The 17,966-nt window shown below is 42.2% G+C and overlaps 2 protein-coding genes across 3 annotated transcripts; both read left to right on the plus strand.

The window, feature by feature from the left end:
• The first annotated feature begins 1,007 nt into the window (after positions 1–1,007).
• Positions 1,008–9,573, plus strand: LOC106587865 (SWI/SNF-related matrix-associated actin-dependent regulator of chromatin subfamily E member 1). 2 transcript variants are annotated; one of them, XM_014176525.2, is made up of 11 exons: positions 1,022–1,232; positions 2,302–2,352; positions 2,708–2,760; positions 3,267–3,371; positions 4,273–4,353; positions 4,680–4,811; positions 5,031–5,202; positions 6,678–6,850; positions 7,040–7,141; positions 7,799–8,039; positions 8,257–9,573. In XM_014176525.2, the coding sequence occupies exons 2-11, from the start codon at positions 2,346–2,348 to the stop codon at positions 8,478–8,480; spliced, it is 1,290 nt and encodes a 429-aa protein (XP_014032000.1). In that variant the 5' UTR covers positions 1,022–1,232; positions 2,302–2,345; the 3' UTR covers positions 8,481–9,573. The 2 variants fall into 2 exon arrangements, with proteins under 2 accessions (XP_014032006.1, XP_014032000.1); XM_014176531.2 differs by lacking the exon at positions 4,680–4,811 and having other exon boundaries at positions 1,008–1,232.
• Positions 9,574–14,027: 4,454 nt separating this feature from the next.
• Positions 14,028–17,763, plus strand: LOC106588537 (C-C chemokine receptor type 7). Its single transcript, XM_014177670.2, has 4 exons — positions 14,028–14,291; positions 15,651–15,697; positions 16,117–16,541; positions 16,771–17,763. Exons 1-4 carry the CDS (start codon positions 14,276–14,278, stop codon positions 17,426–17,428), a joined length of 1,146 nt encoding a protein of 381 aa, XP_014033145.1. The 5' UTR covers positions 14,028–14,275; the 3' UTR covers positions 17,429–17,763.
• Positions 17,764–17,966: the final 203 nt, after the last annotated feature.

Below are 17,966 nucleotides of genomic sequence, written 5' to 3' on the forward strand. Positions count from 1 at the left end.
AAACCAGAAAACCGACAGCCAAACAGTCCTGTCAGGTGCAAAACACTGAACAGAAACAATTACCCACAAAACCCCAATGGAAAAACAGGCACTTATGTGTGACTCCCAATCAGCAACAACACTCTACAGTTGTGCCTGATTGGAAGCCACACGGCCAAAATCAATGAAACAAACCAACATAGAAAAATGCACATAGAACGCCCACCCAATGTAACACCCTGGCCTAACCAAAATAAAGAACAAAAACCCCTCTCTATGGCCAGGGCGTTACACAACGTCAACAGTGAAGAGGTAACTCCGGGATGCTGGCCTTCAAGGCAGAATTCCTCTGTCTGGTGTCTGTGTTATTTTGCCCATTTTAATCTTTTCTTTTTATTGGCCAGTCTGAGATATGGCTTTTTCTTTGCAACATCGGCCCTGAATGACGGATCGCCACTGCTAACAAAATAGGAGATATGAATAGACCTGCCTTGGCTTTTCTGAAAACCCTTTTTGTTAGTGAAGCAGAATGCATATACCTAAGTTTCATGCTTGGGTGACATAAACAATATTTTAGTCATTTTTATCATATGGAATTTGAAGCTAAGGATAATAGCTCTTGGCAAGCCATGGAATATGAAAATGTATGGTCAGAATGAATTAGCAAGATTCATTCTTCTGCCATAAGCAGCAGCAGCTCAACCTTGGATCAGTGCACCAATGACAAGACCTGTCATCATGTAACTGCAGCAGCATAGTTCAATTAGTGCAGTTTATATGGGTTATGTATAAATTAGAAACTGTTAATGAATTCTTGCAATGTCCTCCTTATTGTATGTTCATGTTCATCACTGACTCATTCATACTGTAGTTCACTATAGTGAGCCTGTGGATTCAGAATATTTGATTCCAAATCAGTAATTGGTTAATTATGGATTTGATAGTCTCAAATGCAGTATTATATTGCAAAATCATCACAAATGTGTATTCATTACGTAGCAATTATTTTAGTGATACATTGATTGAAAAATTGTAGCAATGAAAATTAGGTGATTCAATTTAGAGTAGGCTAGCCTTGGGGTGTAATGCAAACATAATGCCCTTAACAGAGGAGAAAGGAATAGTTCTGGAAAATTCTACTGAAATCTGTGTGGACCCCATATATATATGTATATTTCATTCTGAGGACTGTTTCTGCTAGCTAAACCTGATTCTAGCCACACACACACTGGTGGGGGACAAAGGATTTTGGGGTGAGTTTGCTGGCCATTACTTTCACTTGCTTGCTATGTGAACTAACCAAAATATGAAAAGCAATAGTATTCATTAATGGATTTATGTTGAATAGTCTTTCAATTGTATGTCAAGAATTTTTGTAAAATGCCACTTTTGTTTGAATAACAGATTTACAGATACATGCAAGGTGATGATGTGACTATATTGTGACAGCTCTAGCTAGCAAATAGCTTACTCATATACAGCGTAGGAGGTAGTGGCTATCAAGCTAGCATGGTGCTTTCTAAATTCTCTGATCCAAGGTTTTACATTGCAAAATCCACATCCAAAACAGTTTGGGTATAGTCACTGTTAATCTGCTGTTTTAACGCCTCAAATCAAAATTGAAATGTTTCAGTGACAGCTAGATAGCTAAAGTTAGCTTGCTTTAATCGGAATGCTTTGTGGCTAGCTAATGCTAGCTACCTGACAACGTATGCGGAGTATCAAATACAATATTCCGTATTTTAGTTTTTGTTAAATCATTTAAACTGTAGATTATTCGCCTTCTCCAAAAGTTATCAAGCTAACTGATTGTGTTATCTACGTTTGCATGCTCATCATCTACTGATCAGATGGTCCAAGTGAGCCAGCTGGCTAGCTATAGCTAGTAGCTGCATACTACTAAGCAAGTAACGTTAGTTAGCTCAACGTTACTAGCCTCGCTAGCTAGCACAGCTGGGTGTCAGCCAACTACGCAAGATAACAGCGCTTTATTTTTCAGCAAATGCGTTTCCATTTATCAAATTTATTTACGCATGTGCAATTATAAGCAAATGCCATTCCAAATAGTGTAAGCGATGGGTTTGGACGCGAACAGCTTGCTAGTCGTCACATCAAACCCCTGTCATGTTCATGCCTGTCCACTGACACTGTTGTGATGTTTCACATACGTCGCCTGACATCATTTTGGCACCAACATCTCTTTTGTCCTCCCTCTCAAGCTACTTACTTTCTTTCCTATTCAATTATTTAAAGTACTGTAATAACAAATGAAGTTAATGAAACACCTAAATGCTTTCCCCCATTATAATGTGTTTATTACAGACCCAATGACTGGAATAAACTGATAGAATTCTTCCTCTGCCAAGATGTCAAGTAAGAAATTGTTTGCAATTATACAAGTTTAGCCATCAGATAATGAAAATATGAGTACTTCTGTTTGGTCTCTGATAAAGCTGGGCAACTATGGCTACAAAAATGTGAATTTACAAATGTATATGTTATCACAATAACATAAAGTTTCATGAAATATGAACTTCTGGTAGCCTATATGATTTCCTAGTATTATAATTGATAGGTTAATAATTATCCGTCATGTATTTGCTGAGAGAGAAATAGAAAATCACAAAATTCAGATCGACCTTGATGGGATTGATTTAATCAACATTGAGAGATGTAAAAGGGGGCTTTTTGCCTCAATTTTTAAATCTCACCTTTTCTTTCAAAACAGAAAGAGAAAGAGAAAGGCCATATGCCCCTCCCCCTCCCCCAGCCCCTACAACAGTAAGTATTTCTGATGGCACATGGGAAGCCATTTGGAAAGGGATGTCCCATAATAACATTCATGCCGGCTATTATCTTTCAATGTTAACTTGCTACTGCCCACATTTTTGGGGGCTAACTTGTTTTTAAAAGTGGAATCCATTTGGCCATTTAATACGGTATACCCTGCAGATAGTCCTGTTACCACAGTAGAATTGGTCAATGAAATAGGCTTTGCAGTCTCAGATACTAAGCTCCACTCCCTAAGATGTGAGGTACCATATACAACATACTGTAGAGTGTAGACTATACATTATTTTCATTACAAACAACACTAATGTATAGATAACATTGCTGTCTTGATTATCCTTCTTGTTGCTTTAGCATGAGTGCAAGTCTTTTTCAGTTGATTTCTACAGCTTTTCAACATTCATGTTGTCACCAGTTTTTCATTGATTTTGTCATGCTTTACCCCATTATTTTATGTTATTTCTCATCTGTGTTTCTGTCTCATTTGTTTCCATCAGCAATTGCCCAACACCCCCGGGTTTGTGGGGTACAACCCCTACAGCCATCTGGCTTACAACAACTACAGGCTGGGCGGGACAACAAGCAACAACAGTCGGGCAACGGTAGGAATAATGACGTAGAGAAAACACCGGGATAAAACGCTAGACACAGAAGGAAACTAACATCAATAATTAAAATAACTATCTAGTTTGATTGAAACAGCCTAATCTAGCTTGCTTAGTAAAACTCAGTAATAACGTATATGCAGATATAAGCTATAACAGCTCTTGACAACTTTGCTCTTTGGCTTTGTTTAGAAAGAGTCATTTTTCCAGTGCTTATAAGGGCAGACATTCTTGAACAGAAAGACAGTATGATTCGTCGAACCCATTCCATTACCAAGGCTTTCTGAGATGTATGCCATCCCAACGTTCCTCTGCTGCCTTCATCATACTAGTGCAGACTGGCCAAGTGTCCATCTGTGGTTATTCAAAATCGCTCGATCCTGCCCTTCAAAGTCTGCATTGCTGATAGCCATGCTAAGTAACCCATGCCATCAGCGTTGCCATGGCATTATAGACCCAATGCTTGGCATGGGTTTAGGCTGCTACGGGAATAATTCAGTCGCTGCATGCAAGCTGTGGTTGGCACTCGGATTCTGATAATGGCATTATGTCGCGCAGTGTGCAAATCTCAGCTTTAGGGAGATTTTGTATTTTCTTCCATCAACGTTACTCAATCATAGTCTCTGTGTGACTTCTGTACACTGGTTGGGCTCAAACAGGCTTTAATTAAATGAAGGTGATTGAACTGATGGTTTTGTAGTTTGCTGCGTCTTTGTTGGGATTTTTACATATACTTTGTTGAAGGTTGGATGATCAACTATGTGGATGCGTATTTTCCTGCAGGGCGGTTCTCAGTCGAAACTTTGCTTAGTGTAAAATTGTATGGCTAGACATTTTTAGCACCAGTTGGTGTCCTAACTTTGACTTTGAATCTAATAAGTGCCTTTTTATTTCCCAGAATTCTTCAGGAATAAACATTCCAAAGCCACCCAAGCCGCCAGACAAGCCGTTGATGCCGTACATGCGATATAGTCGCAAGGTAAGTTGTCCACACGTAACATTACTTAAACCCAAACTGCTCCATCATGTGCACCATTGCAAGACATATTAAAATACTGTACTATACCCTTATGACACGCAGCACTTTAGCCAGGGTTAGGGACGAGCACTCGTAATGTACACTACACATCGTCTGCCCCCATGTGTCCATGCAGGTAGGTGTGAACTGTGAAACTAGACATACAGCAGCCTAGCCATTAAGAGCACTACAGACAGACTATGGGATATCTCCCTGGAGATGGAGTTTAAACACGGCCTCCATAGGTTTGTGGAGATAATGATCCCCTGTCTGGTTCTCATCACCAGGTTTGGGATCAAGTAAAAGCCTCCAATCCCGATCTGAAACTATGGGAAATTGGGAAGATAATCGGTGGCATGTGGAGGGACCTCACTGATGAGGAGAAACAGGATTACTTGAATGATTACGAAGCAGAGAAGGTTGGTTTGTTTTTACCGGGGTGTTTATTTACGGGGTTGTTATGGGTGACCAGTAACAAGTGTCTCCAACAGTTGTCAGAAGGGTCCCTCCAGTCATCATTCCTTCCTTTGTAAAAATACTGAGTAACTTTTCTTCAATGTTGAATAGTTTGTTTTTGCATTGCAGGGGCACGTGTCAAAGGTCTCTCCCTTTGTCACATCTTTGTCTCTCCTCTACAGATTGAGTACAATGAGAGCATGAAGGCCTACCACAACTCTCCAGCCTACCTGGCTTACGTCAACGCTAAGAGCCGCGCCGAGGCCGCTCTGGAGGAGGAAAGCCGACAGCGCCAGTCTCGTCTCGACAAGGGCGAGCCGTACATGAGTATCCAGCCAGCAGACGACCCAGATGGTAAGACGCTCTCAGCACTACTAGTATTACCATGTCAGTCACACTCTGGTTCCCACGCCATGTTTCAGCAACTGTGACAATACCTTGGTGTCAATTTCTATCCCTATACTACCTCTTCGTTGTTTGTCACACTTGCTACTTCACCTTATAGGCCACGCTCCATTTCAGCTCTGTAGTATAAGCCTGGGCCCTGTATTTGAGATCAATGGCTTCACTGAGATCCAGTAAGAAACAAGGCAACACACATCACGTAGAAACATACATCAAAACTGGACTTCTGAATTACACCCTACAGGAAATGATGCTTGTCTCGTATCGAGCTGGATAATGGTATACAGGAAATGCATAAAAAAATCTTGTGGTAGTTGGAAACACCCAAGGTATAAAAATGTGATAGTTAGTATCCCTATGGGTTAATTTCTTAACAAGCTGTACATTGATGACTTCAAAAAGATTTGCCACATCAGTTGCTTTATAGATGCAGAGAACGGGGAGAGTCTGAACAAATTGTTCCGTTGGTTTTGGAGAAAAAGCACCCAAAAAAATCTGAAGTGAAGATCAACCGATGGAGCAGGGCGTTGGATGGAGATGATGATCGTTTTCGAATGACGTCTTTCTCCACCATAAAATGTACGATGTTAATATGAAGCCAAAATTGTATTTCTTGCTCCCAAATGCACAGACAAATGCACCATCTTGCCCCCATTGCTATTTTCAAAGGGTAGCATCCTTCACAGACTTCAAATGAAATGGGTGTTTGACTACAGCAATAAATCACTTTATTTATTTAATCACTGCAGTTTTTTGGATTTTTTTGTCAGTTGAATGACTTTTGGCCCAACGTGGAATGAATTCTCCATGTGTTCAATAAGAAGGACCTTATTAAAGAGACAATTTCTTCTCCTACATTTATGACTTACTTTGATGTTAGTGTTATAGAGGACAATTTAATTTGACCCTGGATTTAAAAGAAAAGTGTCATGCACTTAGAGCTTGGATGTTCACTTAGTTTCGCAATATCCTCTGGTTTTTCTGGAAAATAACAAGAGCACAAGCGCCAGTAAAAACCACCAAGACTTTTCTGGAGTAAATGAGTAAGGTTTTTGAGAGGTAGAGAGAGAGAAAGATGTATCTTTATCTCTCTACCCGCACATGGATATCAATGCCATTCACCACAACAATGTTGAAACTTCCTTTGCAAATGTGTATATTCAAGTATATTCATGCAACAAACATGTAAACAGCCAAATATGCAGACATTTCCGACTGATATAAAGGATTCAACCAAACGTAGGTATGTCAATGTTAAACTATGTCCGATTAAGATATGCCAGATCAGATTTATTTCCTGAAGCCTACCACATCTACACTTGCTGGGTGGGAACTCTCCGCTCTTTACCCATTGACAGTTGTATTCGTTGAGCTCTGATAGACACACAGCACCCGCCACATGCCTTTTCCATTCTCTCTCCCAGATTACGACGACGGATTCTCCATGAAGCACACGGCTGCCGCCCGTTTCCAACGCAACCACCGGCTGATCAGCGAGATCCTGAGCGAGAGCGTGGTCCCCGACGTGCGCTCCGTCGTCACTACCGCCCGTATGCAGGTCTTGAAACGGCAGGTCCAGTCCCTTATGGTGCATCAGGTACGCTGTTGTCTGTCAGTCTTCAGTCAGTCTTCTATCAGTCTTCCTAGATACATATAGATACCCAGTCATGGCGTTATTGTCATGGTAACCTGGATATCAGATCCTTTCTCCTTATTTGATAATTGAGTAGTAATTTAAAACAGGTAATCAGTCAGGTAAATTGGCAGGTCTCTGTCTGGTCCACAGAGGAAGCTGGAGGCGGAGCTACTTCAGATTGAAGACCGCCACCAGGACAAGAAAAGGAAATTCATCGATGCCACAGAGTCTTTCAACAGCGAGCTGAAAAGGGTATGGTATCATCATCTGGGAACTTGTACGCAATCTGTTGTGTTGCACATAGTACATATTACAGCGTTGACCTCAGGCTATGTGGAATGGGCCAGTTCTGCATTGTAGAGATCCGCAGCTGCTAACTTTATCCATGTGTCCTGGCTAAGATGCGGCGTCATCACTAAGAATTTGAAGACTGACTCGGTGCAGTTCTGAATCCAGATACTGCACTGTATAGTGGATGCACTGTGTAGTCCATACCCCAGGTGGCGCCATTTACTTAGAGTCAATTTACTTCCTCTATGCTTCACAATGGGCAATTCAATGAAATAAAATGATTGAAAGGGGGATACCTAGTCAGTTGTACAACTGAATGCATTCAAATGAAATGTGTCTTCCGCATTTAACCCAACCCTCTCTGAATTAGAGAGGTGCGGAGGGCCGCCTTAATCGACATCCACGGCGCCCAGGGAACAGTGGGTTAACTGCCTTGCAATGTACTATCGTTGTAGAGGAAACAGGAACTGTGCCAAATCTGATCAAGGTGTCAACACTGTACTCGCTACTCACTGTCCATGTTACTAATCACAGTTGCACAGGTGTGAGATTGATTGTAAGATTAATGGCATTAATCCCCCGGTGGGGAGACTCAACATGTTGCCACTCTGTGCCCAGCTGTGTTGTATGAAAGTGGAGGTGGACATGGAGAAGATATCTGCAGAGGTCGCCGCGGCAGAGGATGCATCCCGCAGGCGTATGTCGGAGCGGGAGAAGGAGGCGTCCACGTCCTCTAGCCTGGAGGAGGAGGAGAAACCAGTTGGCCCGTCAAATGGCAGCAAGAGCCAGCAGGTGTCTGTCAGTGACAGCAGCAACAAGGAGAGAGAGGATACGGAACCCAGACCCATGGATACTGGTGGTGAGGCCCAACAGTATTAATCACTAAACCGTATGGTGTTTTAATGTATGGTTATAGTCAGGTTCTGGTCAGGTCCCCTGAGTTAGGTATTTGGGTAGATGCTTCTCATGGGAGATTGTGTGCTGAGCTCATTTTACAATGTTATTTTCACGTTTGAAACTACATTGGTCCAAACGTGTTTGCTGTCCCCTAATATTTCCTGCTTTCTTGGTTACAGAGAAGTCAAAGGCATCGGAGGAGTCGACGGCTCGTCCTGCCAGTGAGGTTGAGGAGGGGGCGCCGTTGGAGGACAAGGAGAGTGTTCCGGAAGGGGTGATGGAGGACGGCACCAGTGACAGTAACACGGGGTCGGAGACCACCTCTGCCGTGACGGAGGACGCCCCGCCCAGCGAACCAGCAGCCTCAGAGGGGCCGAGCAGGGCACGCCCTACCGCCCACTGAGGAGTCGACCTCTGACCTTAGGGCCGAGAAATGTCCATGATGCAACATTCCATCTCTACAGTCACACTCTGATGATAACACATTGTACATTAGTATCTATGTGAACAAAAGCTGTGTTTAGATGGGTTTTTATTTCCGATGGGAAGTTTGATGCAATTGGTTGAATCTTCAGAGCTCTGTTGGCAGGGTCAAAATAGACCTGCTGTCAATTTGCATCAAGTCCACACAGCAAAGCAATTATCCCAACTAAAGTGAATGACATCTAAATTCAGTCACAATTCATACGGTGAATTCACCGTATTTCTATCACAGACCGCAGTGCCAGTCAATAGCAACCATCCATCACCTGTCAATATATCAAAACATATCTCTTGTCTTATTCTATGGTACTATATCTGGCAGACACTATGGTACTATATCTGTCAGACACCATTAATCTTACCGATTGAGGCTGGTTGTAAAAACTGTCGCAAAAAAATAAGTTGTTCAATGTTTAATTACTTGTTCTTTGGAGTGTAATGTTATTGTTGCTTTCAATGTTATTTTTGCATGGTGTCGCAACTCCTCAAATGGAAGAGTTTGCTTAGTAACGGAAGGGGTGGGGCGACTCTCCTCTGCCCCATATTTTTTAATGTTTACTCTAAGTATCAGTATTAAGGGACAGTATTGTCTCAGGAGTTAATAGAAGTAAGTAGTTGTTTTCATTTTTGATTATTATTCTTGTGTATTGTGAGTCCTGGGCCCAATCCATCCGTCCACCAACCTGTTGTATGCTATGAGTTCATCCATGCTGTACAGTGCTCTACCAGTCAGTGTTCTAAAGTCTGCTAGCTCTCAATCAAATCAAAAGCTGTATGCTTAGAACAACCTTTCAGTGTTATGTTATTATGACCAGTAGTGCAATGTTCAACCCAGAACAAACTCTTAAATGTTAATATGCAATGTAAGAAGCAGTGTTACAAGGTTTGCGTGAACGTGAGTGGTTTTTCATCTCATCCTAAAGCTACTTGAAGAGCAGAGTGAGTCATCAACATACTGTCTTAAAAATCAATTTTGTTTGCCATATTTATACCAATAAACTTTTCTACCCTGACATGAAGTTGTTGATGACAGGGTTTGTTTTCAATGTCTCACGCATTGCGTATAGAATGGTAATCATTTAAGGTGGCGTGTTTGTTCATATTAACAGTTACTCAGGCTGAGGTGACCGATGATAATTCCATGATGGAATTCAAATCAAATAAAATGCATTTGTCACGCACGTGTTTAGCAGATGTTATTGCGGGTGTAGCGAAATGCTTGTGTTTCTAGCTCTGACAGTGCAGTAATATCTAACAGTAATATCTAACAATTTCACAACAATACACACAAATCTAAAGTAAAGGAATGGAATTAAGAATATATAAATATTTGGGTGAGCAATGTCAGAGCAGCATAGACTAAGATACAGTAGAATAGAATAGAATATAGTATATACATATGAGATGAGTCATGCAAGATATGTAAACATTATTAAAGTGACAAGTGTTCAATTATTAAAGTCTATGTATGTAGGCCAGCAGCCTCTAATGTGCTAGTGATGGCTATTTAACAGTATTTAACAGTCTGATGGCTTTGAGACAGAAGCTGTTTTTCAGACTCTCGGTCCCAGCTTTGATGCACCTGTACTGACCTCGCCTTCTGGATGATAGCGGGAAAAACAGGCAGTGGTTTGGGTGGTTGTTGTCCTTGATGATCTTATTGGCCCTCCTGTGACATCGGGTGCTGTAGGTGTCCTGGAGGACAGGTAGTTTGCCCCCGTGATGCGTTGGGAAGTCCGCACCACCCTCTTTAGAGCCCTGTGGTTGCACCTTCTTCACCACACTGTCTGTGTGGGTGGACCATTCAGTTTGTCAGTGATGTGTACGCAGAGGAACTTGAAGCTTTCCACCTTCTCCACTACTGTCCCATCGATGTGGATGTCCACGATCAGCTCCTTTGTTTTGTTGACATTGGGTGAGAGGTTATTTTCCAGGGCCCTCACCTCCCGTGTCGTCATTGTTGGTAATTAGACCTACTACTGTTGTGTCGTCTGCAAACTTGATGATTGTGCCCTCCCAAGTGGCGGGGTGGTCTAAGGCACTGCATCACAGTGCTAGCTGTGCCACTAGAGATTCTGGGTTCGAGTCCAGGCTCTGTCGCAGCTGGCTGCGACTGGGAGACCCATTGGGCGGTGCACAACTGGCCCAGCGTTGTCTGGGTTAGGGGAGGGTTTGGCCGGCAGGGATGTCCTTGACCCATCACGCACTAGTGACTCCTGTGGCGGGCAGGGCGCAGTGCATGCTGACATGGTCGCCAGGTGTACGGTGTTTCCTCCGACACATTGGTGTGGCTGGCTTCCGGATTAAGTGGGCATTGTGTCAAAAAGCAGTGCGGCTTGGTTGGGTTGTATTTCGGAGGACGCACGACTCTCAACCTTTGCCTCTCCTGAGTCTGTATGGGAGTTGCAGCGATGAGACAAGACTGTAACTACCAATTGGATACCATGAAATTGGGGAGAAATAGGTGGTAAAAAAACTAATTAAAATACATGATGATTGATTTGGAGGTGTGCATGGCCACACAGTCATGGGTGAACAGGGAGTACAGGAGGGGGCTGAGCAGGCATCCTTGTGGGGCCCCAGTGTTGAGTATCAGCAAGGTGGAGGTGTTTTTTCCTACCTTCACCACCTGGGGACGGCGTGTCAGGAAGTCCAGGACCCAGCTGTACAGGGCAGGGTTCAGAGGGCAGGGTTCAGACCCAGGGCCTCAAGCTTAATGATGAGCTTGAAGGGTACTATGCTGTTGAATGCTGAGCTAATGGTCAATGAACAGCATTCTTACATAGGTATTCCTCTTGTCCAGATGAGATAGGGCAGTGTGCAGTGCGATGTCGATTGCATCGTCTGTGGATCTATTGGGGTGGTATGCAAATTGAAGTGGGTCTAGGGTGTCAGGTAAGGTAGAGGTGATATGATCCTTGACTAGTCTCTCAAAGCACTTCACGATGACGGAAGTGAGTGCTACAGGGCGATAGTCATTTAGTTCAATTACCTTTACTTTCTTGAGTACAGGAACAATGGTGGACATCTTGAAGCATGTGGGGACAGTAGACGTCGGTGGCACTGTGTTATCCTCGGTGGCACTGTGTTATCCTAGCCCTGTGCAATTGTGACCTATTTGAACTGGCCAGCTTTTATAAGACATGAACTCTAGGCAGAATGTGTTACACTTCCAATGACTTATCATACACAATCTATGGCACACAATACTGATGACAGATTTGAAACTATTTGTTAAAGATTTGGTCCACTGGTCTGTGTCCTCTGATCTGCAAGGTACAAGGAAGTGGGTTTCCTGTTTTCAATATAGCACCACTCTTTCCAGCTGTCTGAGGTAGTGTTATCTTTTGTAGTAAACATTTTTAACCAACAGTATTTATATTGTATTGACCTGATGTGAGCAAAGGAGACAGGTAGAAGATAAACAGAGAAAAGAGACAGGTAGAAGATAAACTGATAATGGTACAGCTACAGTCGTCTTCCTGTTAGCACACTTTGAAAAAAGTCTGTCACTTTTGCAGCTAGATTCCATGTGCAGGAAGCATACCAGCAGCCCCATGTAATTTCAATTAGTAGAAAATACATTCCTCTTCAAATCAACATCCGTGATTGGTGGACCGGTGACCTATTGAGTTTACCCACGAGGGTACCAGTTAAATGTTTGCAGCTCATAATTGTCCGTTCTAATAATTATATTTGTATGATCTGCTTTCTGCAATAGCGATGAGATTTGTCACAGCTTTAATGTAGGTGCAGAGGTGCACAGTTGTCCCTCTGCAGCAGTCACCTGTTGCACAGAATTGTGGTTAGTGTTTCTTTGCTGGTTTCTTTTCCTGAGCGCCTTTAAAACTCAAAGCCGCAACCGCACAGCCAGACAGGTGTACAGCTTGTGCAGAGTCGGCAGAGAGTAGGGGAGAATAAGACTGAACGTGCCCTTTACCGACAAAGATAAACTAAGACAGCAGTGGTACTGCCACAACTGCCCAAGCAAAAGTGTTGTGGTGGTAAACACAATTGCAAACGTATACCGTATGAGTATTGGTGAAAGGGACTTTTGGAGAAATGACTGAGACTTTTGTGTAAATCACTTAATTGTCGAAGTTGTCAAAGGGGACATGAAGAAACATTAGTATATCTCTAATATTTTGAATTAAACACACATGAAGCATTGATTGTAATGAGTCTGTCTCACCTTTGACGTTCTCTACATATCAGCCACTTGCTCTGGGAGGCCTGTTTTGTAGCTGTTGGTTTGGCAAACACACAGAATTGGTAAGACACTTAAAAATAGTCCCTTCAATGAATGCTGTTCACAGAATGAGCATCCATCTTGTTTGTTACTTACTTGTGCAGTAAATACTTTTCAGTATTTGTTTTTTAGTTATATTTGTACTTTTATTCTAGCTAAATGTATCTCAAAGTGGGTTATTTGCTAGGCTGAAGATTTCATTTTATACAGACTTTGTAATACAGCCTTTTCAACCCAACCCTTTTCAACGCAAAATAGTTCTACCTGGAGCCAAAAAGGGTTCTACCTGGAACCAAAAAGGGTTCTCCTATGGGGTCGGTTGAAAAACCCTTTTGGAACCCTTTTTTGTAAGAGTCCATACAGTACATGTATTGTAATGATAATCAGTAAGCCCTGTTTGACCCAGAGAGCTTTTCCTTACCTTCATCCCTACTCCACCTGAAAGTACAAGCAGGTGTGCGGATAAACTGAAGACAATAGAAAAGAGTAGACAAAAGTAAAAAATACAATTAAAATCAAGGCCTAATGGCTTTTAATCCAACATCAGCTGTAAACTCAATCGGAGATGGCATGGGCAATTTCATCAACATCTAAGCCTATTGATAAGTAATGGGGTTGTAACTGCGAGGTGAGAAACCAAATCTACACCAATTTAGGACCTATATATTGTGTTCTCAATGAACTGATGTAGCCTTTTCTTCACTGTAGACCAGTGGTGGTTCTAGACCATTTCAACTGGGGGGGGGCAAGCTGGGGCCAGTTGTACTGTTAGAGGGGCCAGTTACATTAATAACGGATGTGAAAAAAAAGAACGATAGCAAAAATTTGTTATGTAAAAATTATTTCATACTCCACATTTAGGGGGGCCACAAGGGGGTCCAAAATTGTTGTCACAGGGGCACTGCCCCCCCCCCAGAACTGCTAGTGGTGTAGACTACAAAGAAAAATAAGCAACAACAGCACAAGCGTAATGGTGTTATCTTTCTAGTGACTGTGGGTTGAAAATAGAACAGACAATACATTTTCCCTCGACCACTGCGGTCACTGAGATCTTTGGTGTGTCTGAGTGTCTGTGCTGAACAACATGAACACCAATTCCCTCTCATAGTGTGCAATAGCTGTATGCAGCAGTTCAACAGCAATGTTCAATAGGTAATGAATCACCAATTACAAGTGGGATGCAGTTCTATCTCTCTATACTGTCATACAAATTATGAAACCTCAAATTGTTCTGCACAATGCGTAAAACCAACAACATTTGCATTCACTCTCATTCCTAGTCATTGTTCTTCACAAGACACCCTCGGGGGAGTAAAGGTGTTAACTCTGAACCAGGGGCCCTTTTTTTAAGTATAGTTCAAAGGGGAATCTAGCACCTGACACAGTCTCATCTAGACTAGCGGGCTGTCTCTCTACTTTCACAACTTGTGTACAGAGAGAAAGTGCAGTTGTAACTCTCAATCAACATGACCGCTGTCAAAGGTGAGCACATCATTCAATGTTTCATACATTTTTATAAATGTGGAAAAGTGATTTAATAAACATGAAATAGTTGATTATTCATAGGATATTAGCTTCCTGTAATTTTTCAATTAATAACAACTTTTATCAAAAGGAATATAAATACATTTTGTTCTAAGATTTATTTGTCCAATAAATAAATAGATAAATAAATATGTTTTGTATAAGTAGGGGTTATATTGAATTAAATTACTAAAAAGGCACTACTACGGGGCAGGATTAGCAAAACAGTGTGGCCTGTCAATTGCTGCATGCATGTAGACAATGCTATACGAAAATAGTAAATGTGCTTCCGTTAGGGGAACATAGTGTATGTGATGTAGGGTGCTAAGATGGAAAGGTTGATAACAAGCCATACAGCTGTATAGCTACAGTAGGCTATAATCATTCAATTGAGCTTTTACTTCTTATTAACACAATATCTGTGAATCGCTGACCTCTGCTGCCCTTGTTTAATTAATGTTTTTTAACTGTTAATGAACTTTTTGAAGTGTTTCAAATCAATTGAGTATAGAAATACTGAAACTTGACCCAGGGTTGTAAGACTGAGATGGTTACAGGTACAGCCCCAGTCTCACTTCTGTTTTGAAGGTTTGAAAATTTCCAGTTTTCTGATCACCTGGTGAGTCAAAGGGGGATTTTTGAAGTAGTTTTTTGTTTCTTTTTGACTCTTAAAAAAAAGACAGATTTAATGCTTTTCATATTTGGGTATGCTATGATATCTTTGAACAACCAATCAATTGGTGCATCCCCTTCTGCTACCAACAGGGGTCCTCAATTACATTCATCCGTGTTAATATTTTTCCTTGAGTGGATGGTCAGGGGGCTGGAACATAGTTATATATGAGTTGTACACTGCAAATGAACTGCAAAAATCTCAAACAGATATAGTATTTGACAAAAGCAGAATAATTTCAAACCTTGAATACATTGAGATACGATCACATATGCCTCTTTATTTATGCATGGGAATATTTGGGAACAGATTTTTCTAAATTAAAATCACTGAGCTGATTTCCTGGTGATTTTCCAGTGTTTTATGTCCAACAACAAACACTTTATGCTCAGGAAACTTGGAGGGCCAAATAAAATCACCTGTGGGATGAATTTGGCCTGTTGGCCACTTATTGGGGAACCCTGCGGTACAAGCTAAATATCTAACAGTTGAGACAACTCAAATTCATTATTGACACTTATAAAAACAATATATGCTAATTACAAGGGACATCAACTCCTATGTAGCATCATAAGTGACGTGTCTTGAACTCTTTCCAAAGGTTGGTACTCTTGAGCTTTAACCATACCTTATCTGATTTTCAGATATACAAATCTTAGTACCAGCTTTGCTGATCTGGACCTACTTTGAGGTAAGAACAATGGATGAACACAATCTTCAGTATACCAGATCATACAGTATCATTTGTATGAAGTATTAATAGTCTTTTGATATCATTTTTTTCGACAACCATTTAATTGATATGTTGATAACTCACTTAACACGTACTCTACCCACAGAAACACACAAACACTACACGGGTACTAACCACAGTCTTTCATTCAATAGCATACTGTATAGCGCAACTTCCTCTCAGGAAGTGGTATACTCATCTGAAAGCATGCCAGTTTATCAAGGGGCCAGATGCAGGGCTTCATTTTGGACCCAGTTCCCTGAACCTGAACACTAATCTATTTGAATTACATTTTATTACAATTCAAGGCATTTGATTACACCAGTCAATCATCAATTATCCTGATTTATAGTATGTCCCATTGTCTTTTTTTCCAGACTTGCTTCTCTCAGAATGAAAACATGACTACAGAGTTCACCACTGATTACACTGATTACCCCACAGACAAGACTGACTTGGATTATGACCATTGGACCCAGCAATGCCAGAAGGAATCCAACCGCCACTTCCGCTCCTGGTTCATGCCCACCTTCTACTCCCTCATCTGCTTCCTCGGTCTGGTCGGTAACATCCTGGTGATCGGTACCTACGTCTACTTCAACCGGCTGAAGACCGGGACTGATGTGTTCCTGCTCAGCCTGTCCATCGCCGACTTGCTGTTCGCCGTGTCGCTGCCCCTCTGGGCGACCAACTCCATGACGGAGTGGGTGCTGGGGCTGTTCATCTGCAAGGTCATGCACACCATCTATAAGGTCAGCTTCTACAGCGGCATGTTCCTCCTCACCTCCATCAGCGTGGACAGGTATGTTATTGCAAATGCGAACGCATTCTCAAAGACTAACCTAGTTAAATAAAAGCCTGATCGAAACGTGTTGCAGTGTGCGTCCTGCTGTGACGTAATAGGCTGATCTGCTCCTATCTCTGCTGTGACCTAATAGGCTGATCTGCTCCTATCTCTGTAAATATTTGTATATATGAGCAGATATATGAGCCTACTATATAAAGCCTACTTTTTGTCATTTTTCCGACAGGTACTTCGCCATCTCCAAGGCCGTCTCTGCCCACCGCCACCGCTCCAAGGCCGTGTTCATTAGCAAGGTGACCTCTGTGGTCATCTGGGTGATGGCGCTGGTCTTCTCTGTGCCCGAGATGTCCTACACTAACATCAGCAACAAGACCTGCACTCCCTACACCGCCGGCTCAGACCAGGTGCGCGTGGGCATCCAGGTGAGCCAGATGGTCCTTGGGTTTGTTCTGCCGCTCCTAATCATGGCCTTTTGTTACGGCGCCATTGTGAAGACCCTGTGCCAGGCCCGGAGCTTTGAGAAGAACAAGGCCATCAAGGTGATCTTCGCTGTGGTGGCAGTCTTCCTGCTCTGCCAGGTGCCCTATAATCTGGTACTGCTGCTGACCACTCTCGACACGGCTAAAGGGGGCAGCAAGGACTGCATCTACGACAACAGCCTCCTCTACGCCTCTGACATCACCCAGTGCCTGGCTTTCATGAGGTGCTGCCTCAACCCCTTTGTGTACGCGTTCATCGGGGTGAAGTTCCGCCGCGACCTCCTGAAGCTGCTGAAGGATCTGGGCTGTATGAGCCAGGAGAGATTCTTCCAGTACACCTGCGGAAAGAGGAGGAGTTCAGCGGTCGCCATGGAAACCGAGACCACAACCACTTTCTCCCCCTAAAGCTGCCAATGCTGCCTAATCTGATTGCCTTTTCAACATGGACAAGACCTTGTGCACAGCCTATGTTCATTTCTGATTATATTTCAAATGTTTGCTTATAAGTGTTCTGCAGGTCACTTAAAAGGTCTAAAGGACATATATGTTTAATGTATCAGGCACCTTACTTGTCGTCACCAGGAATTTATTTGGATCAAGTCTATACCATTCAATTTTTTTCCTGTTATATAGCTGCCAGTGGAGGACTAGCACTGTAAATACACAATATCTTTGTATTATTTCTGTTGTTTTGAGTCTTATTTCCGAAGTCTTGTAAATAAAAAATAAATAAAAAGGTGTACTCTGGTCTCTAAAGTATAATTTGACACCTTGTTCAAGTGACCACTTGTTCAACAACCCACATTAAAAAATACTAAAGTATTCTAGGGTATAAATACTGTAGTATTCACTGTAGTGTTTTAGCAGACTTACTGTAGTATTTACTGTAGTGTTTACTGTATACTGTATGTATAAATGCTGTAGTAAAATAAAGCTGTAGTAT

The sequence above is a fragment of the Salmo salar genome, chromosome ssa02, assembly GCF_905237065.1.
Source record: "Salmo salar chromosome ssa02, Ssal_v3.1, whole genome shotgun sequence".
NCBI classification, from domain to species: domain Eukaryota; kingdom Metazoa; phylum Chordata; class Actinopteri; order Salmoniformes; family Salmonidae; genus Salmo; species Salmo salar.